Source organism: Melanotaenia boesemani, chromosome 16 (assembly GCF_017639745.1).
Source record: "Melanotaenia boesemani isolate fMelBoe1 chromosome 16, fMelBoe1.pri, whole genome shotgun sequence".
NCBI lineage: Eukaryota > Metazoa > Chordata > Actinopteri > Atheriniformes > Melanotaeniidae > Melanotaenia > Melanotaenia boesemani.
Window position 1 is genome coordinate 30,503,441 of NC_055697.1, and position 22,218 is coordinate 30,525,658.

The 22,218-nt window shown below is 40.0% G+C and overlaps 1 protein-coding gene across 1 annotated transcript; it reads right to left on the reverse strand.

Moving 5' to 3' along the window:
• Window positions 1–7,227: 7,227 nt before the first annotated feature.
• LOC121655953 (G-protein coupled receptor 4-like) lies at window positions 7,228–9,187 on the reverse strand. Its single transcript, XM_042010903.1, has 4 exons — window positions 9,153–9,187; window positions 8,683–8,916; window positions 8,273–8,448; window positions 7,228–8,176 (listed from the first exon to the last, which is right to left on the reverse strand). The coding sequence occupies exons 2-4, from the start codon at window positions 8,896–8,898 to the stop codon at window positions 7,636–7,638; spliced, it is 933 nt and encodes a 310-aa protein (XP_041866837.1). The 5' UTR covers window positions 8,899–8,916; window positions 9,153–9,187; the 3' UTR covers window positions 7,228–7,635.
• Window positions 9,188–22,218: the final 13,031 nt, after the last annotated feature.

The following is a 22,218-nucleotide window of genomic DNA, read 5'->3' on the forward strand; positions in this document are numbered from 1 at the left end:
GCTCTTTATGTTCATAACAGTTTGGTTTTACTGCTGAGACTAATCATCATTCTATGTTCTTCTAGTTAAGCAAATTTCCTTAAAACTTACATATATAACCACAGCTGGCATTGTGTCAACAGTTGTGTAACATAGCAACGTGTGTTTAACACGCTACTGTTTCCCTTTTATGACTCTATTATCTATTGATTTTTTTTCCATGTTCGGTATCATAGGAAGCAGAACGATGGACTGGCAGCTGTGTTGTGCCGAGATGGTCTTAGTGGATATAATGGGAATAAAGCTTTGTGGATTTACATGTTAATGTTGGACCTGACAAGAGGAAGCAAAGAAAGAGGGAGTATGAAGAGAAGAGAGAAGCAGAGTGATGAGAAGAAAAAGATGTGTGAGAAAGCAACAGGAACAACATGTGCAACCGAAACAGAGAAACCGGAAAACCAGCTGTTACATCTGTAAAGAAACTTAATAGAAAACCTCCTAAGACCTCTGTAAGAAAACATAGCAGACAATCATCATGAGTACCTATAAGAAGACAAATTGGGAAAAACATGAATAAAAACACCAGCCACAAATTTATGAAAAAAATAACTAGCTAACGGTGTTTAATCCTGCAGGGTAACACAATGACTGCATAAGTATCCACGTCAGGGAGTGTGAGTGCAAAATATAAAGGATAAGCAGTGAAGGAATAAGATGGTCATGGGCTGATTTATGAAGCTGTGGTAGCACAAACTAGCAGTGTTTCATGATGGTCCAGTGTCAGTCCAGACCCTTGACCTGAGTGAGGTGGTTGTGAGGAATTGTGACGCCCATCTTTACTAAAGTCTTTGCTGAGGCTAGGGCTAGGTGATAAAATATTCTGTTGCAAACACTGGAGGAGCTCCAATGTTAGCCATTAGCTGAGAGTCTGATCATGAAGTTGTTTCAGACATTGTACTTTTCATTGTTGTGCACTGCTGTCAAACTTTTTTCTCACATTTTTCCTCTTATTGTTCTATTTTTTTTGTTGGCAATTGAAGCTTTTTTAATAGGATCTAGTCAATGTTGTGTTTTCATGTCTGAGCAAAATGTGAACTGGGTGGTGTGTTATCTTACAGGTGCTCTTTGCTTTTTCCAGCATCTTCATGTGGATGTCAAACAGAATCAGAAGGAATCAGGTTAGAAAACCACATGCAAACAGTGCCCCCTAGTGGCAGACAACCCACCCTACACAATCATTATCAATCTCTTTTAACTAAGTTCTCTGCAGTAATTCAACATAATACAGTTTAAAATCTCAAGAATTTTTAATAGAAAATACACATTTGATGTCACCGGGGCTTTAACTGCCATCGTGGGGGAGGCCTGCTTCTGTTTCCATCTACACATTCAGCTTCCTCACTTGTAAACTTTATTAAAAACATGTCTAAGAGAAAAGTGTCTAGTGTCACACTGCAACTACACCATCACACAAAAAATGTTACTTAAATATTTATTATTTTCATCTTTTGATTTTGAAATCAAATATATTATCTTTTCATCTGTGTTGATTAATTTCTGATTAATATATAATATAATATGAATATTCCTATTATTTATTCCTAATAGTATTTAAAAATAGAAATAAATAATTAATTTAATACATAATGTTTAAATAAAAGGAAAAAAAAGTACGTTGAAGTATTTAATTACTTATTACAAAAACAATAAAAGATGCCAACAAATGTGACTGGATCTGATGGCATGACATTCTGAAACCTCTGAAAAGAGCAAACAGTCCATGTTTTTACTGAAGAAGAAAACTGGGAAACTTTAATCAGAGCACACGGAATGTCATCCTAATCTAGACCGTTTAATTTCATAGATTACAAAAACAAAAGACTTTCTCATCTTTGTCAAGAAACAAATTTTATTTATTTCCACAGAAAAGACAGAAAAAGCCACAACTACATGAAAATTTACCTGCACTGAAAAAGGATTATTTATACAGAATATACAGCTTTGAATAAGCATACAGTACAATAAGGAAAAGTAGTATAACCAAATAAAAAACATCTCATATTATCAGAAACAGAAAGAGAAGCTCTCTGCAAGTTCACATGAAAATGAAGCAGCTGGTGATTATAATGTGATCAAGGTAATAATGGTTTGCTTTAGTCATTAAATAGGTCTGAACTTCATATATATTAACCTAAAGGAAAGAACAATAACAACAAACAGACAAACATAATATTCATTTGTTGAAAGGAACTAGAACAAGTTTAGAAATGAAACAAAAATGATCCAGTGGGCCGTTTATCTGCACAGACGACAACAACCAATGATCACGTTTACAGAATGTGGACCTCTAGTGGTCATAAGAGGAACTACATGTGAATGAAAAATACTTTATTAATCCCAAAGGGAAATTCAATATTGTAGTAGTAGTAATTTTTTTTTTTTTTTTTTTTTTTTTTAGTAAAGTAAAACAATCACATTAATTAATTAAGGGCTTTGTTCTTCAGCCTGATTAAGTGAAGTGTTTATTTATTAACATGACTATGGAAGACGTTAGAAAGGAGTTTTCTTTTAGACTAAACATGATTGTTTCTAACTCTAAGTGATTTTGTATTTATTTTTGACCAATCAGGAAGAGGCAAAAGTGTTTTAGTAAAGTCTTGTCAAGTCCTGCATTTATATTATCTGAGTGTTGAACTTGCTTCCCACAGTTGTAAGCAGTCCAGTCCTTCCTCTTTAACAGACGTTTGGAAACGATGTTGGTTAAAGTATCTGTCCCTTCGTTATCCTTTCTATTAGCCTGTGCTTCTTCTGTTTTCCACTTCCTAACTCTCTGCTGCCACAGAGCTGATGATGCAAACGTTGTCATCATTTACTGCTGAAATGCTGGTAACATCACGGCCCTTCCTGCAGTCACACAGAGATGCCAGTAGCTGGTCTACCCTCCCTTTCCACATGAAAACATAGAGAAACAAGTCTGCCAGAGGACTGAAGTGGACAGGAATTATAGTCACAACGTCAAAGGTTTGATGGTGTCTCATGTTTTCTAGCAGAGAGAAAACAACAGAGCAGAGTGTAAATAAGCAGCAGCAGAACCTGAATTACCAAAAAACTCATCGTTCTTCATCCAAAGGGACCCCGTCATCTGCAAACAGGGTTCTGACTCTCCCAACCAGAAATAATACGAGCAGGGGGATGGAAGGAGGAGGAAAACGCTATGCAGGTCTCCACTGTCCTACCATTTACAAAGAAAAAGATAGAGAGGTAAAGAGAAGGAAAGATCCACACTACAACACAAACCACCACCCATGTCCTGAGGTTTCATCTGAATCTGTACCACAGTGGCCTGGTCATGACCAAATACCTGGAAACTGATGATGGAAGAAATGATCAAGAAATGATCAACGTCACCACGAAGAAGGTGAATAAAACGTTGCCTAAACAGCAGCCTTGTTGGGAGATGTGATGGTGAAATGTACGAGGGTCCACATAGTCCATCTAATCATAAAAGCCGTCGTCAGCATAGTCGGTGTAGTTCACCATCTTCACTGAAGCCTGCGGACATGTTCTTGTCCCTGGGGTGCCTAGCCTTGGTGTTGGGTTGGCGTGGCCTACGGTGGTTTTGCCTAGGGCGGTCGGGCCCCGTCGGGTTCCTGGGTGCGGCTTTGCTTGGGGGAATGGGTGGCCCTTGGGCCTGTGGGGTGCCTGCCCTCCGTGCGGCCCGCACCGCAGCACCCAGCGCCCGCTGGGCCTGCTCGCGGACCCTGAGCTGCCCGGTGCCCCTGCCCCGTCGCGCCGGGGGTTCCGGTCTGGGGGCCCCTCTGCTCTGGTCCGGGTGGGCCGCTGCTCTGTCTGCTTTGGCTGTCCCGGGCTTGGTACTCTGTGGATCTGCTTGGCCTTTGGGGCCTCGGGCTCCCCCCGTCCCCCGCTAATGCTTCGGGGTGCGGCGTGATCGCGGCCCCCTTGCGGGTACACATTTCCTCCTTGTTGCATGGCCACACATGCATGTTAACACGTGCATGCTCACAAATGTGCTCGTCTCTCCATCCGCTTCTCACTAGATGTAGCTGATGTTTGTGTGTTGCTACGTTCATCTGCAGGTACGTTTGATGACTATTGTAATTTTTTATATCATCATCATCCTATCTTTCTTTCGGTATCATGTAGTACTGTGGTAGTTTATATTGTTTTTTTTTTTTTTGTGATATGTTCTGGGCAGCATAGACAACTGTTATTTCCACATTTTAATCCTGTCCTTTTCTCCCTTTTTTTTCTCTCTCTCTTCCTCTATCTCCCTGTCAGGTTCGGCACTGACATATAAGACTAAAGAAAATAAGATTACAATAAAAATAATAAAAATATCAAGGGTAGCCATGTATATAACATGTCTCCCTTGGTAGAGCAAATCTGTCAAGCAAAATATGGCACACAGACCACCGTTCTATATGTTAGGATGCTGGACAGGACAGGGTAAAAAAAAAAAAAAAAAAAGAATTTGTGTTACTTGGGTTACTATGTTTTCACTTAGTATGTAGGTCATGGGTAGGGATGTTCTGCTCGAGCCGATCTGCTCGATCACGTCTCGAGCATGTGACATGGAGTGTTGCAAGCATTGTCTCTGAGCAGGATTCAGCATGCCAAAAGTCACGTGACAGACCAAACAAGGTCTCGTTACGTCATCAGCGCATTGCGTCATCAGATGTGAGGCGTCAACGCTGTCCTTCTGATGCATCAGACGCCCACAGCCAGCAGATGGAGCTTTTTTTTCTGTTCAGGCTCCAGGTTCATTAGGACGCCTGGGCTGATTACTGATTCCTTTCACCTGTTTGTGTGTGTATATACTCCTGGGTTTGTGTCATTCCTTGTCAGATCCTTTTGGTTTCATCTCCAAGTTGAACGCTGTTATGTCAAGTCTTGTTTTTGGTGTTGGAATAAATCACTCATTATCTGTTTCATTTTTGCCTCCTGTCCTAAACTGTCTACATGTGGGTCCGCACTCATCCTCCCCCTGGAAATCATTACAAGGTTAGCTTACCTTTGCCTTTGCAGTAAGACTGTGTTGTGCAGTCCTGTGGTGGAAATGTGAACAGATCCTGCACCCAGCCTTTCCTGAAGTGTCCGTGAGCTTCCAGAGATTTGTGGTTTCTGAACTGTTCATACTTGTACGCACTGATACCATAAATGAGGTAGCTTGTTATGTCCAGCAATGAGGTTGGAGGTAGGAATGTAGCATCGGAGCTCCAATATGGCACAGGGGGGACTTGTCGGCTAGTTAGGTTACGTGTCTGACAAAGGCCGATACTTCACTCCTACTTGTATATGGTTGTATTCAGTTCTCAACAATTAAATATATGTTTCCTGTTCTTAGCCGACAGGAGGGACGTCCCTGTAATGAAATGGCAACCTGTCCAAATCAGTCCAGCTTTATTTATAAGGCACCTCAAAAACAAGCAAACTGGACAAAAGTGCTGTACAGAAAATTTAAATTAAAAGCCACAAATAACAGTTATGAGAGCGGACACATAAAATAAGTACAAAGATAAAACATGTTAAAACATAATATCACAAAATAAAACAACATAAAAACAATTAAAACTACTAAAACAATAATAAATAAATCAGATCAACATCTTAATGGTGTTAAAAGCCAGATGGAAAAGATGGGTTTTACGGAGCGATGTAAAATCTGACAACGTAGAGGCCTGATGTGGAGGGAGATTATTCCACAGTTTAGGTGCTGCAACAGAGAAAGTGCCATCGTCTCTGAGCTGAGGGAGCCAGTAGGTGAATAAGGCTGCAGAAGCTCAGAAAGGCAGGATGGAGCAAGGCAGAAAGGAAGAAAATGAAAAAGCTCTAAAAGGAACCTGCAGCCAGAGAAAAGAGGCTAAAACAGGGGAAATGTGCTTGTATTGAAGAGTGTCCCATGTCCTGGTAGCAGCTGGCCCTCTGCCCAGTGGTTTCTCATCATCTACATCTGCTTTTCTAAGGAGCTTTAAAAAGGGGTAGTTAATGATGATGTAATGTTAATGTTACTTGTCTCTTAAACTCTGGTCTGTCTGCGCTGTAGTGCTGCAATGTTAACCGCAGGGAGCCTCACAGACCTGTTTGGCTGAGTGTATCACGTGGGATGGATTTACTCACATGCACTTGGTCTGCGTGTTTCCTGACCACTACCCCGAAGACCACAAAAATGTTGCACCAGTTAAAATAAAAGCACCCAGTCAGATTTTATGTTCTAGGTCTGGGTCCATGTGGGACAGTTTCTGGGTCCAGATCCGGACCTCAGTCCACTTGTTAGTGACCTCTGGTACAGAATTTAGCTCCTTCAGCACAAGGGAAGGTGTGAGAGTCCAACCAATACCACAGAAGCTGCAACACAACCAGAACTGCTCTGGAGGCGACTAGAAAGCTCATTCATGCTAAATTATTACAATGAACGCAGCAAACTTTTCAGACTTGTTAAACTACATTCAGAGCATTGCATTTTAAACTTCTTAGTGATACTCTGACTTCTGCTGTTTGTTGAAATGCACTAAAGGAGTAAAACTAGACAGTTTGGATCAGAGTTCCTGAAGCAATACCAACAAATCTAAATACTTAAAAAAAAAGTCCTGCTGGCTGGATAAGCTGGTCAGGCGGGTTGGTTCTGTGGTTAGTATGAAGCTGGACTCTGGACATAAATCATTCATGGCCATCATGGATGCCAGTCAGCCTTTGCACGAGGTCATCGGTGCACAGAGAAGCCTGTTCAGTAACAGACTGTTACTCCCCAGGACCAGAACAAGAAGACTAAGAAACTCTTTCTCTCCTCATGCCATCACCCTGTAGAACTCCACACAGAGGAACAGCCGACAATAAGGAGGAACAGTTAACATTATTACAGACTAAGTAGTTAATAGTAGTGGAAAACTGGACTGGCTGCACTTATCCATGACTACTTGAGTACAAGAGTTTCTCCGGGGTGAATTTTAAAGTTTATTCTTTGGGTAGATTTTTGCTATATCATGTTTTTCTTTAACTCTTATGGTGCTGCGCTGCTGCTGGAGCCTAAGAAATCCTGCCCAAAGGGATCAATACATTTTAATCTGATCTGATCTAAAAAAAAATTAAACAAAAGAAAAATGTGCTGAGGAAATACATTTCTTCAGCTCAAAGGAAAGACAAGAAAAAAGAGGAATTGGTCTTAAAGAAACATTACATAACTTTCCACATTAAAACTCTGCAGTTCTGCTTCATTTTGATGCAACACTTCACACTTCACAACGTTCTTCCCTCCACCCCCCCAGCCCGGGGCATCACGTGGAATCTGGTTTTACTTTATAGTACCACGTCACATGCCAGCAACTGGATATCAACACACCGGCTGTTTTGAATGTGCAAGAAACGGGAGAAGTCATTATCAGAGGGAGCAAGGAGAAGAAAACGAGACGGTGAAAGAAGAGACACGATGCAAACGAATTAACCTTCGTTACGGGACCAAGTGAGAAAATCTGCCGAAGCTCCGTCGTAACGCTTCAGGTAATGATTGTAATTCCTTAACAAAAGAAGCAGATTTTATATAAAGAACATTTTCATAAAAACATTCTGCAAAACATGATGTCAGACTTTAACTCTATTACACCTGCAGCATAACGTCTGTTAACAGTCTGAAATTAAAATCTATATAGTCTGACTACATGAAGCTGACATGTCATTACTCCTGTTGCTCGTCTGCTGATTGGTTGACATTTTACAACAACACAGTAAGGCTGAAAGCTTGTCTGTGGTCCCTTTCCTGATGAAGATATACAGAATCAAGTCTGCAAGAGGACTGATCTTAACTAACATGAAACATATGATGTGGAAGGTTCGGTTATATCTGGCTTCTTCTGCCAAAAGAAAAATGATGTTGGGCAGGTACAGCAGTGTGTAAATCAGCAGCATCACAACCAGAATGGCCACAATTCTTCGTTTTTCATCAGCAGAGACACTGCGAGCTGCAGACAGGGCTTTAATGGTCCCAACCAGGCAGAAGATGAACAGGGGGAAGGGGAGGAGGAAGAAGACTGCATATATGGTATCTTTTGACTGATACAGAGCATGGAAATAGAAAGGGAAGGAAATAATGAAAGAAAGGATCCAGACCACGACACAAACAGCCACAGAGGTCTTGATGTTTTGTCTGAATCTGTACCACAGCGGCTGAGTGATCATCAAATACCTGCAATGAAACATGGACACAGATACACAGCTGTTGAACATATCAGTTTAAGGGTCAGACACAAACAGTGGGGTACATGAATAAACAATTATTTACCTTTCCAGAGAGATGCACATCATGAATCCAACACTGGCCAAAAGACCGAAAGTGTGGAAGTTGTCAATGAAGTCATCAAACTCTCCAGCCTTCCATGCAGCCTGACAGCAGAGCTGAGCGAGATCAGAAACCAGAAGGTTGATGATGTAAACTGGAGCAACGTGGTCTTTTTGTACCTGCAGGAAAACATCGATAAATGTAATTAAATAAGCTTGAAATATTTTCTGAACTTTAAATCTAAATATATTTACTTGTTCTGCCCACAAATTGCATCTGAGCTATTTATCTATCTAGTAATCTAACGTATGGCTGGATTCAGAACTGATCTGAGACAAAGTCCATCCTTTACAACAGAAAACATCAGAAACAGCACATTTATTATACTGAAGAAAAGTAAATCTGATACACACCAGAGAATAAACTGCAGCGATGGCCACTAGAGTCAAAGGAAGTCCAGAACAGATGACGATCCAGTCCACCACATTTAGGATCTGTTGGGCGGTTTTGATGCTACTGTAATCATAGTTATAATCGGTGTTGTTGATAGAATCATCATTGTTGAGACTGACGTTGCTGTAGTTGTAGCTTTTGTCTCTTAAGGTGGTGTTGATATGGAAATCATCCATTTTCCAGTTTGCAAACGGCTGTAGGACAGACGTGATGGCAAGTTGTTTATTACTTTAACATTATTCAGTAAAATGTTTAAAACTCTAATGTCACAAAAAAAAACACACTCTTGATGGACTTTATGTTACAAATATTTGGATAAAACCAGAGGAAAGAAAAAGAAAAGCAGCAAGCTGGGGTTCACCAACACAGAAAGATGTAAAGCTGTGACTAAAAAAAAATCATCTTTATCTGTATAAATTAAGTCTTTTACCTTTGAATGGTGCAAATCCCTGAAGAAAAAGTCCTTCGCTGTCTTAAGTTCTTCACAGATATGGTAGATAGCAGCTGGTTTCTGCTCGTTTCTATCTGCTTTTTTAAGGAAGTAAAAAAAAAAAGATTTCTTAACATGATTCTGCAATCTTCATCACAATGAAAAAGGAAATAAGCAGAAAGTACTTGTGAAGAAATTCTTTCAAGAAATCATCTTCCAATATTTCTCACATCTCAAAGTTTAAAGGAGCTCTACACAAGTTTCCGGCGTTAGTGACAGGATGCAGTGAGTAGATAAATTACCTGTTTCTGAAAAAATAACACCATCAGTAACCGTGTTCATTTTAACACCAGTATAAAATGCTGATGGGACACAATTTAAGGCTTGACTAACCCCAACTGGGATGTCTGGGTGAGGCAATCCAGTCCCACAACACTGTTTATATTTATTTGTATTCCATTTCAGGGTCCCAAAAATTAGCCGGCAAGAGGCAGGGTGGAGGAGTGACTGCAGGCTTCTGTCCAAGTTCAGGAGTAATTAATGATCGGTTTGTATGTAAAGCTTTTTTTTATATTATTTGAAGCTCATCATGTGATCATTTATGATTATGGAGGACTTAAAGTGACACAATGAATTAATTAAATATATCATTCAATAATTACTTAAGTGTGTACTTAAATAATTAAAATGATAATTAAATACATAAATGTGTTATTAAATGTATCATTAATTAATTAACATACAAATTAATATATGTAAAAACATATATAATTATTTCACTATTTAATTAATTATTTCACTATTTAATTAATTATTTCTCTATTTCATTATTTCACTATTTAATTAATTATTTATCTATTTAATTAATTATTTCTCTATTTCATTATTTCACTATTTAATTAAGTATTTATCTATTTAATTAATTATTTATCTATTTAATTAATTATTTCTCTATTTCATTATTTCACTATTTAATTAATTATTTATCTATTTAATTAATTATCTCTCTTTCATTATTTCACTATTTAATTAAGTATTTATCTATTTAATTAATTATTTCTCTATTTAATTATTTCACTATTTAATTAATTATTTATCTATTTAATTAATTATCTCTCTGTCATTATTTCACTATTTAATTAATTATTTATCTATTTAATTAATTATTTCTCTATTTCATTATTTCACTATTTAATTAATTATTTCACTATTTAATTAATTATTTATCTATTTAATTAATTATTTCTCTATTTCATTATTTCACTATTTAATTAATTATTTCACTATTTAATTAATTATTTATCTATTTAATTCATTATTTCTCCATTTCATTATTTCTCTATTTAATTAATTATTTTACTATTTAATTAATTATTTCACTATTTAATTAATCATTTATCTAACCAGCGGGGCTAACCAGCGCATGTAGCGAGGAAAGCAGAGAATATGTTGAAGTTGTTGGACTCTCTGCTTTCCTCGCTACATGCGCTGGTTAGCCCCGCCCACTGAGTTTGATGGGCTAGGCTGACAGATAAAATAAATTAATGATTATGGCAGTGGCGGACCATGAAATAATTAATTAAACAGTGAAAGAATTAATTAAATAGTAAAATAATTAATTAAATAGTGAAATAATGAAATAGAGAAATAATAAATTAAATAGATACATAATTAATTAAATAGTGAAATGATTAATTAAATAGATAAATAATTAATTAAATATTGAAATAATTCATTAAATAGATAAATGATTAATTAAATAGTGAAACAATTAATTAAATAGATAAATAATTAATTAAATAGTGAAACAATTATATATGTTTTTACATATATTCATTTATATGTTAATTAATTAATGATACATTTAATAACACATTTATGTATTTCATTATCATTTTAATTATTTAATGACACATTTAAGTAATTATTGAATGATATATTCAATTAATTCATTGTGTCACTTTACGTCCTCCATATATGAATATGAAAATCGGGCTTCATTGCACAACTTTTTAATTGTTTTTTTTTTGTTTGCATTTATCAGTTTGTCATCCTGCTTATTATTTTCTCTCCTCTCTTCCTCTTCTGTTTGCACACAGCCTGTAAGTCACGACCTTTTATGGGCATTTTGGGCGCTAACTAATGCAAAGTAGGACCAGCTGGTCCATCCTCTCCATTTACAAGAGGTTGGTATTCACCAATCTAAGAGTAAAGATACTAACAATTCTGCGGTCTATGAACATGCTCATGAATCAGACAGAGGGTTTTTGTAAAACAATTCTCAACTACAACTTAAGAAGAAATTTAAGAAGATATTGGTGAATGAGGCCCAATGAAAGATTTCGGTTCAACATTTGATGTACAAGAATGTCCAATATGGGCCCATAAACCTGAATGTCAATATAATCATATTTAGTAAAGAGAATATACGACTTAATTAAACCATACATATTAATTTATGTTCCCTTACAAACATAAATAGTGACATCAATTTCAAACATTTTCATATGTCGTCATCCTCACATTTCCATTCCCGTTTTACGTTGCCATGGTTGTTAAGTCATTTCCTCCACTAGTGGGCAGTGCTGAGTTCAGAGTTCACTCCTGCAAGCCGACGTCAGTTTCAGACACCGTTTAGCAGCAGTAATGCGTCGCTATAAAGTTGTTTCCAACTGCCCAACACATCCTAAACATTCCTATATAGTCTTTCTTTAAAAGCTTGCACAATTTCTACAGTTGTGCTCGTCTTCGTTGTTCTTCTGCTTTCTTACTTCCTTCCTGATCCTCTTCTTCTCTGGTTTGTTTCTCTCCCTGGTTGCATGTCAGCTTTTCTGCTCCATCTTCTGCATCAAGTGATGGCTAGCTAAGCTCTATGAAAACAGCCCAAATCATGTGAGTAACCAACACAGAAGAAGGATGAAAATGTTGTACGTCTGCCCTGTACAGTGAAAATCGGGATTAATAAATCAAGGAGAGAACACCTCTCTAAAGTGCCAGACGTCATTGAATGTGGGTATTTGTCGCTGAAGTCGGTTACGACAACAAACTGCAGTCAGGTTGATGTCTCAATGAGGATGACGAAATGCAGATGAGCTTCCCCAAAACAGTTTCTGACAGTTTATGCAGAAATTCTTGGTTACGTAACACGATTGTTTCAGCAGCTGTTTGGGTGGCTGGTCTCAGACGATGTTGGAGGTGAAGATGATGGATGTGGAGGTCCTGGGCTGGTGTGGTTGCATGTGGTCTGCGGTTGTGAAGCCAGTTGGGTGTACAGCCAGAGTCTCTGAAACGCCTTTGAAGACGGCTTATGGTAAAAAAATAACATGCAATTCACGGGCAGCAGCTCTGGTTGAATTCCTTGCGGTCAGCATGCCAACTGCACGATCCCTCAAAACTTGCAGCATCAGTGACATTGTGCTGTGTGATAAAACTTCACATTTTATTTATCCTTTTATTGTGTGCAACATGAGGCACACCTGTGCAATAATCATGCTTTCTAATCAGTATCTTCACACCTGTGAGGTGGATGGATTATGTCTGCAAAGGAGAAGCGCTAACTAACACAGGTTTAGACAGACTTAAGAGCCATATTTGAGATAAATGAGCCTTTCATGTCGATAGATAAAGTCTTGGATCTTTGAGTTTAGCTCATTAAAAATCAGGAGCAAAAACATGGATTGTGTTTATGTTTTTGTTCAGTGTATATAGACATTTATGTGGTGAATCGGTGACCACTAGGTGGTCCACAGTAATCAAGAAAGAAATTGTTCTGTCCAGTTGTCAGAGCAAGAGAGTGTGAATAAAGTTAACCTGCTATGTGGTAGCATTGAAAAGTACCAAGAGCTGCTGTGTGAAATGCAGATCGATAGATCAAGAACATAAAAGTCAACTTCTGCACAAGTTTCTTAAATGAAATTAATAAGCTAAACCTCTAATCACCTGGTGAGCCTTCTTATATTTCTTTCACTTCCTCAACTCTGTCTCGTTCTCTCAACCCCACCCTTGATCAGCACAGCATTCTTGGCCACTTTCAGTCAGGGTTTCGCAGATCTCATACAACTGAAACTGCTCTTCTGAGAGTGTCAAATGAAATTTTGATGCAGAGTGACAAGGGTAATTGTTCTGTGCTGCTTATGTTGGACCTTACCTCAGCTTTTGATACAGTTGACTATTACATTCTGCTCCATAGGCTGAGGTGCTGGGTTGGTTTATTAGGATCTGCCTTGTACTGGTTCTCTTTGTACGTATCTGACAGCTACTTCAAAGTACAGATCTACCCCTTATCCAGTCTATTTTTTTAAACTGTACCAGTTTGAGCAGGGTCTGAAGACGGTGTACTGAGGGCTTGCACCAGCGACCTTGATGTGATCACAGCATGCGAGTCTATATTAACCAAGCTCATGTGTATCTCTGCGGACTCGCTCAGCCAAAGCTGTTTGTGTGATTCTCATTGCTGATCAGCTCTTAATAAAAATACTTTGTTTGATTCTCACTTAGTGTGTGATCTTTGATAATAAAATTCCACTACAGCGTGCACCTCTGACCATCAATGGTGTTACCGTGGAGAGAGTGAGTAGCACCAATTTCCTGGGTGTGCACATTACGGAGGACCATCAACATCACATCACTGGCCAAGAAAGCCAACCAGCGCCTCTACTTACTCTGCAATAAGAGGAAAGCTAGAGCCCCAGCCCCCATCATGTGCACCTTCTACAGAGGCATCACTGACAGTGTCCTGACCGATGGCATCACCATGTGGCATGGCGCCTGCTCTACATCCTGCAGGAAGACACTCCAGCACATTGGAGACCCCACCCACCCGTCACTCAGCTTCTTCAGTCTGCTGCCATCAGGAAGGAAACTGCAGAGCCTGCAGGCCAGGACCAGCAGACTTAGAGACAGCCTCGTCCTCGCGTCTGTCAGGATGCTAAACTCCCTCCCTGCTCTGCCCCCTCACACACACACACACACACACACACACACACACACACACACACACACACACACACACACGCACACACACACACACACACACACACACACACACACAGGAATCTGATGATCTCTGTTTGTTCTGTATGCTGCAGAATTGACAATGAAGCAGATGTTGACTTAACTAATTGTGTCACGTCCTAAACTGGAAATAATTATTCATGCCTTTGTTTCATCATGATTGGATTATTGGAATAGACTATACACCTTTCTTAGCTAAACCTCTCTAGAAAGGTTGCAAGTGGTTCAAAATGCTGCTGCCAGGCTTCTGACAAAATCCTCAGAGTTTCCTTATGTGACTCAAATCTCCAAAGTGTTTATCTTTCTTGTTTATCTTTCTAAGAAGTCCTGTTAAAAGACCATTACAGTAATCCAGTCCACTGGAGATGAATGCATGGGTGAGTCTCAAAACTGATGTACTGGCTCACACACTATTTACAATCCCACTGCACAGTTAAACTATTTGGGATAGGATTAAATTAGGAAAAACAACTGCAGCCTGGGGTTCTTTATTTCAGAAAAATACTTCTAGAACAAAAATCTAATAAAATGTAACATTACTGATAAAACTGCAGAGTTCTGCACCTCCAGTCACAGTTTGTCTCAGTTTGCATGTTCATGTTCATGACTGCAGGTCTGTTATCTGCTTTTTCATTTTTATAGTTGAAAGAAAAATACAGACACAGAGGGCATTTTTAGACAAAACATGTTTTCACCCAATAAATGATCTTTGCGTGTGTAAATGAAGTCATATTTACCTTTTAATGCTGCAGAATCACACGTGAAAAGCTCCTTTAGTCTGTTGATGTTTTGTCCTGCAGATCTAAAACCCAGACCGGATGTATGAGAAAGGAAATTATTTCTGATTATTTATATCTGATTCTCAAAGGAAGTTAAAGAAAAAATAATCATGGCTTCGTGAGACTGACAGAGAAAATCAGCAGAAAATATTACAAAAATTCTTTCAACAAATCCTCAAAAACTTGTATCATCCTGTCCTCCTTCTCCCAAATGTTTCCCATCATTCTTATATTCCTCTTTTAATCTATTTGTATTATCTATGTAGGCTATAACAATTACTTCCAAATCTGTAGCTCTACCAGCTGATTTCTGTTTAACTGACAATTAGGTGGGTGTATACGTGTGTGCATGTGACTTTGTGAAAGATTTCATTGAGTGTTTTTATGCTTATGTTTTTAATTATATAAAGAACTTTATGTTGCCTATGGCATGAAAAGTGCTTTACAAATAAAGTTTGATTTGATGAAGGCAGTGTCAAAAATTTGTATATAAAAAGAATGGCTCACGAATGAACGGCTCACAGCTGTGAATCGGTTCCCATCGGTCATTTAAAAGAGTTGTTCAAAAGAATCGATTTGTTCATGAACGTCACATCTCTACCTCAGAGGAAATTCGGGACGAGAAATACGTGGTTCGTATCTTTATTCCTGCACACATTTGGCCTGTTTTCCAGGTCAGTACTGTGTTAAAACTACAGGAAACGGTCTCTTGAAGTTAGACCTTATGTATTAATATTATTTACAGTGTTAATAGCAAATTGCAGCGTTAAAGGATGAGTTTAAACTATGGACGAAAAGAGTCACGTGTCACGGCCGCTGTAAATGGTAGCAGTTTTCACGTGGCCAGCATCACGCTCCTGTGAACCTCTGTGAACAGCATTAGTATTACTGTTTACAATAATAAGCATGATTTAACTGCTTGGCCCTTGAATACTTGACAATGTATTGTGAATTATTGTTCTTTATGTCATTAATGAGTTTGAGAGGTGTGTGAATCTGTTTTGACTCTTTGAATTAATTAGTTTGGTTCTAAACTGGTATCTCCCGTCCAACCTCTTAGTGTCAGTCACTGGCAGATCTGTTCAAGAATTGCATTATTTGGGTTTGCAAAGCCATGAAGTTGTAAGTAAATTGTAACTTGTAGCTCGAACCACATTGCTATTGTGGAGGAACCAGCAAAGCTGCTGAGAAAGATAACTGCACAGAGATAATTGTTTTATTTTGGATTAGACTGTGATGAAGGTTTGTGAGAAAAGAAATCTGAACTATGTGCTTCAAAGCAAAACAAGGACTTCTCATTTAGTTATGGACATTGAAATGGAGACACTCATGCAAGGGAAATAGTGGATGTTTATTCTGTTTTTTTACACTGTAATAAATTGAGAGGAAATTCGGGACGAGAAATACTTGGTTCGTGTCTTTATTCCTGCGCACATTTGACCTGTTTTCCAGATTGAAGAGGGTGGACCAAAAATCTACTGTTGCCGTGGTTCAGCCCTTTTGGGGACCCGTAACATAGTCAAACGTTGTTTTAATGTTGTTTCCATATGTAATGGTCTTTTTCTTAATAAAATGCAAACGGGAAGAAAATGGCTATATGTTGATGCTTCAGTAACGTACCAGGCTGAGCAGTGCTCTGTAGGCAGCCCTGATAATCTACCCTCATAATATTATCAACAACTTCAACAACCTTACTGCTGCTCTTCAGTTACATTGAGGGCGTCGTGGGAAACAACATGCAGGAATGTCATGAACAAACCGGATGTAACGTTAACCTGTAACGTTAATGAAGCAGTGTGTTTGTTACTTGAGTATGGTTGATGCATGAAATTGAAGTTGTGAATGAATTGTGCGCATCAACGCTACACATTTGTTATATGGATATTGTAACTAAAGTAGTTGCAGCAATGTCACTGGTTTATTTAAGTTCTCAACAGTTATCCCTATGTGCTATCTATTCAGGGACTTCAGAGGAAACTAGACGCTCATTCGGTTCCGAGCTGAGAATGAGAAGCGTTTCTTAAAAAGCTGCTGCTAAACAACTATGGGTGTAAGAAATTTTTTTTTCAGATAGACTGCATCGATTTATTTATTTATTATTTTAAATCTTGCTTTTAATTGTGTTTCCATTACTAATATTTGTTATGATACAAGACGTTGGTGAAAGAGCTTGGCCTGGAGGGAAAAATAACTGCTCAACAAGCAGATGGTGTGAAAGAGGGAGGTGAGAAAGAGAGCAATAACTTGTTTGTCTGTTTTCCCACTTTTGGATCAGCTCTATATTTTTGCACTATTTAAATGTTTACCTTAGTAGCACAGCTGTTTCTTTTTTATAATTCTTTAACATTTAAGACAAAAAGAATGTTAAATTGTAATTGTTAAGCCAGCGACCTAATAAAGTGCAATATTGGTTTTTACAAGTTTGTGAGCATGAATATCACACCAGCTAAACATGAATAACATCTGAAACAGATTTCAGTGTGAAGAAAGATTTATTAGAAAAAAAAAATAACTTCACACACCCCTGAGGTAAGCTATAAGCATCATCTGTGTTTTTTCAAACGAAAAGAATGTTCCAAACATTTTCAACATCTTTTACTAACAAACTATTCACACTGTCCACTTCTGGATAACAATCAGCGTCTTTATGGGGCCTCCATGTTGCCTGAGACCAGGGCAGCCAGTCTGTTCCTTGTCAAGTTCCCAGACCTCTCATTATCTGCCAGGGGCTCCCGGGGAGGTCGGAGATCTAGCATGTCCTGTTAAACATCTTCATCTGGCTCCAGCGTGTCCCCATTGTCCAGACACACATTGTGAAGAGAGGCACAGGATGCAATAACTTGAGGGGCAAATGTTGGCTTTACCTCCAAGGCTTTGAAAAGGGTACACCTCCACCTGGTCTCCATCATTCCAAAAGCCCTTTAGATTATGCTGCTTGGAATGATGATCATTGAAACGCCCTTGTATTGGTCCATTAACTGGCTCCTTGAAAGGTGTGATTAAGCAGATTGGTGTATCCAAACACGAATAGCCACCATCTCCTAGAAGAATGTAGAAATCACAAAATTACAAGAAAAATTACAATAATCTATATCAGATACAGGATCAATCCTGCCAGTGAGTACTATGTACAGTATTAATGTGATAGAGAGTAAAATGTAAATGTAGTGCAGAGTGTAAATGTATAACAGTGGATGTTGTTGCCATATGGAGGAGTTGTACAGTTGGATGGCCACAGGTAGGAACGATTTCCTGGTTGGTTTAGTGGAGCAATGAGGTGGTATCAGTCTCTCACTGAACGTACTCCTGTGACTGATCAGCAGGTTGTGAAGTGGGTGGGACGTATTGTGTAGTATTGTCTTTATTATGGACAACGTTCTCCTCTCCAACACCACCGTCAGAGAGTCCAGTTCCATCCCCACCTTGTTACTGGCTTTGCAGATCAGTTTGTTCAGTTTGTTTGTGTCTGCAACCCTCAGCCTGCTGCCCCAGCATGCAGCAGCATAGAGGATAGCACTGGCCACCACAGACTCATAAAACATCCTGAGCAGTGTTTGGCAGATGTTAAACCACCTTAGCCGCCTCAAAAAATATAGAGACACTCTGGCCCTTCTTGTAAAATGTAGTAGTGTTCTTAACCCAGTCCAGTTTATTGTCAATATGCAATCCAAGGTATTTGTAATCCTTCACCACTTCCACACTGACGCCCTGTACTGAAATAGGTGTCGCTGGTGTTTTGGATCTCCTAAAATCCACAATCAGTTTCTTATTCTTTGTCACATTAAGCTGCAGGTGATTCTGCTCACACCATGTGACAAAAGAGTCCACAGCAGCTTGATATTCCACCTCATCTCCTCCCTGATACATCCAGCTACAGCAGAGTCATCAGAAACCTTCTGAAGGTGGCAGGTCTCTGCAGTAGCTGCAGTCAGATGTGTAGAGGGTGAAAAAAAGGGGGAGAGGACAGTTCCTTCTGGTCCGGTAGCCCACAATCCAGGACACAAGAGAATCCTCCACCTGCATCGCTGTCAGCTTCTCACCCTGGAAGGTCGGCCTGATGGTACTGAATGCACTGGAAAAATAAAGAAAACATAACCCTCACAGTGCTCGCCGGCTGGTCCAGGTGGATGTAAACACGATTGAGCAGGTAGACAACGGCATCCTCAACTCTGAGACAAGGCTGGTATGCGACCTGAAGGGAGTCCATATGTGGTCTAACCATGGGTGGGAGCTGATCCAGTATGAGTCTCTCAAGGGTCTTCATGACATGCAAAGTCAGTGCCACGGGTCTGTAATCCTGGGGGCCACTGGGACATGGGGTCTTCAGTACAAGAACAAGGCATGACATCTTCCCCCACACTGGGACCCTCTGTAGACTCGGACTCATCATGAAGATGTAGTGTAAGACTCCACAGAGATGGGAGGCACAGGCTTTAAGGACACGGGAAACTCACCCCATCTGGTCCTGCTGCCTTGCCTGAGTGTAGTCTTCTCAGTTGTTCCTCAACTTGATTACATGTGAAGTTGACAGGTGAAGGAGGTGTTAGAGTAAGAAGTTGACAGTTTAAAGTTAACAGTTTAAAGTTTCTCCCTTAAGGATGGGTAATGATTTGCGGTCTCACCCACCCTGCAGAGGACAGGATGTGGTGGTCACAACTCTGTGTGATAAGGGTCATAAAGTGTTGTATGCTGATGTGTTTCCCTGTTTGAAGTTTGCGAGAACTTTGCTTGCTCTACTGAAGTGTGATAGCTGCTCAATAAAAAGGGTGCACTGGGGTTGAGACTTCGGAGTTGACACCAGACACTCTCTGAGTGCTGAACCACAGTCTCTCCCCATCGCGATGAAGCTGACTTCACTCTGAGTTCTTTGTGTCTTATTCTATGATGGAAAAATACCCATCATTTTTGGTGCCATGACCCGGATCCCAACATACCCATTCGTTGACAGGAGGAGGCCTGAACACCGAAACCCGCGCGGGCAGCCATCATCAGGACGGCTGAGAGGAAAGACCTGACGACTGAATTGTCCAACAGGCCGGTGATTTACTTCATGCTCATCCTGCCAGCAGTGGATTGACGGGATCCGTGACTGAAGAGGACACCGAACTCGGAGTGAGTATAAGCAAAAGAGTGACGCTAGGGAGCAGTGCTATAGACGCCAAGTTTTTTCTTGGGAGCAGTCACTTAGTGCGCCAGACTAAGTCTGGGAGCAGCACTATAGAACACGCCAGAAATTTCTGGGAGCAGTGTAAAAACGCACGCCAGAGAACCCTTGGGAGCAGTGTTAAAGGTAAAGCGTCTGAAAGAAGTCACAGGGACAGAGCCTAGGCAGAAGTGTGTGTGAGTGAGTGACTGTGAGAGTGAGTGCTCGAAGTAGATTTGACTGAAGCATCGCACTGGTGGAAACCTAACGGGGATAACACAAGCCAGTGGTCTGGTGAAGTAGGTCAATTTACCTCTCGAGATTAAAGTCATAATTTCATAACACAACGCAGACCCAATATGGGAAACAGTGAATCTTCAGTCGCCTTAGAGGGAGATGTGAAGTACATTAATCAGAGGAATCCGGATAACGTCAAGTTTCTGGAAAAATGGGTCCCCAAATATGGGGTGACAAGGAAGTTGAAGGTAGATGAGTGGCAGACAGTAGTAGATAAGCTGGAAGCAAGTGTAAGTGGTAAGACTGGTAAGAAGGCAGATAAGAAAAAGAAGGAGCTGGAGTGTGCGCACAGGTGGTTAGAGGAGTCTAAGATTCGCAGGGATAATATTAGAAAGTCTAAAGAAAGAAAGAAGGGCGAAGAGGCTGCTATGGCAGCTTTTGTAAGACCTGCTGATAACGAGACCGGTCCCGTCTACCCAAGGAGATGGGACCAACCTGTTCAGCCCGCACCAGGCCCTTCGGGTGGAGCTGCTTCGGCCACCCAGGGTACTCCCAGAAGAGGCAGACTGCCACCTACTCTGACCCCGACCTCGTCCCCGCTTGCATCTCTTACTGCTCCACCAGTAACAGATTCACCTAAACCAGGCCCGACAGCCCCGTTATGTCCGGTGCTGCCACCTGCATATGACTTAAGACCGTCAGATAGTGTGAGCCCACCAGCCAGATACACAGAGACTTTCCCCATGATTCAGGTTGCTAATCCTAATCCTGAGGCAGCTGACAGACACATGTATGTGTTCAGACCATGGACTCTTGAAGAAGCTGCCAAAGCAGTAGCAGGTGTGACTTCTCCTCGTGAGAATCCTGATGACTGGGTCCAGGACATAACTGACATTATACATTCCTACAGACTGAATGCTCACGAGGCAGGAGAAGCTATGATGTCCTCTTTGGGGAAAGACTGGGGCAGAGTGAGAGGAGATTATACAGGCAGAGATGCGGTAGGAGCAGTTAGCCCCTACCCAGCAGATGGTGACATAACTGGAGCCTATAAAACTCAGCTAGATGCACTTTTTGACCGTATGCGTGTTGCCTTTAAGAAAATGGCTAATTACAGCCACCTTGCAGCTGTAAAACAGAAGCCAAATGAAGAAGTGGATGATTTCCGCATACGGTTTGAGAAAGAATTCAAAATACACAGAGGCATTCTCTATCAAATCAAACTTTATTTATATAGCACCTTTCATACATAAAAATAGCAACTCAAGGTGCTTTACAGATAGTAAAATCCCCCAGAACCCCAACCCAATAGCAGCAAGCCCCAACCCCCCTTCCCATCAAACACACACACACATCACAGAGGGTAAAAGCAAGTTAAAAGGACCAAGGAAACGCTGTCGTAAATTCTGGGGTCTAGTGGTGTGGGGAAACACTGAGATAAAACACTGTAAAACCAAATCTAAAACAATCTAAAAACCAACCTGGGTATAAAAGTAATAGTAATATTGCTAAGACCCATAAAATAAGAGAACCCGTGAAATAAGAGAATTAATAATATAAATAGAAGCTGAATACAGCCTGTGTGTTAAGAATAAAGAAATGAATAAATACAATAGTAATAATAAAAGTAATGATTAAAATGCTAAACTAAAAAGGTGGGTCTTGAGTCTGTTTTTAAAAATATCCACACTAGGTGCTCCCCTCACGTCCTCAGGCAGACTGTTCCACATACTAGGGCCGTAGAAATAAAAGGAGGACTTGCGTGGGTTTTTGTTTTTTGATATGATACTGACGAAAAAGGCCCGTATCAGCAACAGCTTAAAACAGCCCTGTTGGACAAGATGACGTATCAACAGGAAACAGGTTTGCAGATGCAACCGCGAAGCAAGCAGCA

Coding starts and splice junctions, on each gene's coding strand:
- LOC121655953 (XM_042010903.1), bottom strand. CDS start 8,898: ATGGATGATTTCCATATCAACACCACCTTAAGAGACAAAAGCTACAAC. Junction 8,449..8,682: donor TCGCTGCAGTTTATTCTCTG/GTGTGTATCAGA, acceptor GTTTTCCTGCAG/GTACAAAAAGACCACGTTGC. Junction 8,177..8,272: donor ATGTGCATCTCTCTGGAAAG/GTAAATAATTGT, acceptor GTTTCATTGCAG/GTATTTGATGATCACTCAGC.